The sequence below is a fragment of the Centropristis striata genome, chromosome 8 (assembly GCF_030273125.1).
Source record: "Centropristis striata isolate RG_2023a ecotype Rhode Island chromosome 8, C.striata_1.0, whole genome shotgun sequence".
NCBI classification, from domain to species: Eukaryota; Metazoa; Chordata; class Actinopteri; order Perciformes; family Serranidae; genus Centropristis; species Centropristis striata.
In genome coordinates this window covers 1,070,248-1,073,309 of record NC_081524.1, presented here as the reverse complement: position 1 = coordinate 1,073,309, position 3,062 = coordinate 1,070,248, and the positions used below count along the sequence as shown (strand labels likewise).

The following is a 3,062-nucleotide window of genomic DNA, read 5'->3' as shown; positions in this document are numbered from 1 at the left end:
AGAACAAGTCAAAGCTGAGATAAACTCAAATATATTTAGAATAAAACATAAAACTAGATCTTCTCCTCATTTCACCTCTTCATGTTAGATTTGGAGACAACATTTACAACTCTTCACTGAGAGTAAAATAACATCATTTATCAACAGAAATGTTTCCATTATAGTCTGTTGATACATATTAGAGCATAATGTGTCCAGAAATGACAGAAAGTCGTCTCATGCTCCGTATTAAAATAATTAATATAAATCTCTGGTATGTTTTTGGTCCTCAGACATTATTTGGTTTCTATCAAAATGTTAAATTAATGACAGTGACTCAAACTGAATATTTTTTTATTATTATTATTATTATTATTATTATTACTGTCATATATTGATGTGAATCATAATAAACCACTGTGTGTTTACATGTAGTACATGTGCTGATGTCTGTTACATCTGTCAACTATTGTGTTTTTATTGTTGAAAGATAAAAAGAGATTCAATAAAAAATGTGTCTCTCTCCCCTCCTCCTCCTGACTCCTCTCCCTGACTCCTTCTCCTCCTCCTGACCTTTACTCCTCCTCATACTTGAGTCACGATACGATTTTATCCCGATACTTGAGTCACGATACGATTTTATCCCGATACTTGAGTCACGATACGATTTTATCCCGATACTTGAGTCACGATACGATTGTATCCCGATACTTGAGTGACGATACGATTTTATCCTGATACTTGAGTCAAGATACGATTTTATCCCGATACTTGAGTCACGATACGATTTTATCCCAATACTTGAGTCACGATACGATTTTATCCCGATACTTGAGTCACGATACGAGACGCAAAATGACCAAAAATAGATGTGAAGATGTGTGAACACACAGAAGAGGTAGAGGGAGACAGTGAATGAGGAGAGGAACCGTCAGGGAGAACAAAGTGGACAATCACAGGGATTAAACATTGTTTTCTGAATGCTTCATAGATTTATTTCAATGTTGCTTTCATGTGATGACACAACAGAGAAGTCAGATGCAGAGTCTCATTATTTGGTACATGCAGTAAATCACAGTGTAGCCAATAAGGAGTCAGACAGCAGCTGAAGGATCCTCACAGTGTGAAGAGGAGGGAGCCACTGAAGGTGTTGTGGTTGTCTGTATTGTCATAGAGAGAAAAGCCGTCTGAGAGAACGAGGTGGATTTCATCTCCTGCCATCAGCTCCAAGACAACAGAGTTAGTCAAGTATTCAGTCCCAAACTCTTCCTTAGTCTCCCCATTCCACATGATCCTCTGGTTGTTCTTGAACACCTCTACACCCATGCGACCTGCTTGGCGACCACCCATAGTGAACTGGAAGTAGTAGACCCCTCTGACTGGAGCTGTGAAGAAACCTACAGAGCAGAAAATAAAAACTGTAACAAATGTAGATTAACATGAGTAAACATGTTGATGTGAGCTGCAGTAAATTACCTGTAGATGGATTGTAAGCATCGCCGACGTTGGTGAAGACTCTGCTGTATTTCAGTGTGGTGTCTGTCTTGAATGGTCCAACATATCCGTCATCAGTCAGACCTGTGTAAAAGGCCACCTTCCTCTCTGTTAACAGGACAAAGTCAGTGTAAGTCATTATATATGTAGTGTGTGTGTGTGTGTGTGAGTGTGTGTGAGTTTACAACGACCCAAAGCAGAGATTAAACTATACTAGAGAATGCTAGATGCTGAATAGCTTCACTGTCATGATGGTGTGAATGTGTCCGAAGAAGTTCAAGTAGGAACAGTTAGAAAAGTGGGATTGGGTGGAATTAACTTTTATATATGAAAAGTTAACTAATACTGATAATTTATTCAAAATGTGGAATACTTTCAAGTTCATCAAAGAGTTGACATAGCACTGACATGGTGGCTTGAAAGGGTAAAATAATGTTAAAGTAGAAGGAAAAGAGAACTGGTGATGAAACACAATAGTAGTATGTAGAGACAGAGGTCCCAAAACAGATTGGGAGCAATGCATCAATCAGAAATAGAGAAAAAATTAGATCTATCAATGTTTGGTTATACTAATAACACAGAATGAATACTTTAAAAACCAACAAACCATAGCTCTCTATGGACTTTGTATTGACAGAAGGAGCCTCATCAACAATTTCATCCGCTAGCAAAAAATCTGAAAAGATGGTGGTGATGTTTGTCAGTGAAATACCTGCATTCTCTGTTTCTAGGTCACTGGTTTTGCTCTCGGTGGCAGTCAGTCGAGTTTCCAGAGACATCAGGTCTGCAGCTTGGACTGAAAAACAGAAGAAGCTTGATTTGTTGTTCATATTTATTGTAAGTTCATCAGTTAACTGACACACTTCATCACCTGCATTTTCTCTCTCCAGCTGGTCGGTCCTGGACTCACTGCTGCTCAGTCTGGTCTGCAGCTCTGGTGTTGATGCAATGACAGTGAATTACAGAGCAACACGCTGTTAACATGCACAACACATTATTAACAGCAGGTTGAGCCTCATTTTACCTCAGAAATACACTGAAAACTGCTGTAAATATCCATGACAACTTAAAGACAACATGAACAGTAATCAGTGTGTACCTGAGTTCTCTCTCTGCAGCAGATCCACCATTTCTCTCAGAGCCCTCACCTCCGCCCAGATGTCAGGTGTGGTTGTCTTTGTGGTCTCCGTCTCCTGAAGCTCCCCCTGAGCTCCTGACCCACACAGAGCCAGCAGCAGCAGCAGCAAACCAACAGCCCTCATTGTTCAGTTCACACGTCTTCACAAAGGTGCAGAGGTCCAGTCGGCCCGCCTTATATCCTCTCCAGACTCCAAGGATCCTGTTTGGGATGACGTGTTCTAGTTTGGCCTCAGATGACCCGATATGATCTGTGTGCAGGTGAGAAGATACCAGCTGCTGCAGGCTGCTGGAACACTTTGACCATGAACGCCTCTCATGCAGTCCCAGTTATGCATACAGCGTGTTTATTAACACACACACAGACACACACTTCGTCATCACGCTGAGGCCTTTTGGCTTGACTGATGGTTATCAGCTTCTCTTCACTCTGTCTCTCTACTGACCTCATT

General features: G+C 40.8%; 1 protein-coding gene across 1 annotated transcript; it reads right to left on the bottom strand.

Annotated features, from left to right (window-relative positions):
* Nucleotides 1-1,095: 1,095 nt before the first annotated feature.
* LOC131976129 (complement C1q-like protein 2) lies at nucleotides 1,096-2,735 on the bottom strand. Its single transcript, XM_059339045.1, has 3 exons — nucleotides 2,573-2,735; nucleotides 1,456-1,581; nucleotides 1,096-1,376 (listed from the first exon to the last, which is right to left on the bottom strand). Exons 1-3 carry the CDS (start codon nucleotides 2,733-2,735, stop codon nucleotides 1,096-1,098), a joined length of 570 nt encoding a protein of 189 aa, XP_059195028.1.
* Between the last annotated feature and the right edge of the window lie 327 nt (nucleotides 2,736-3,062).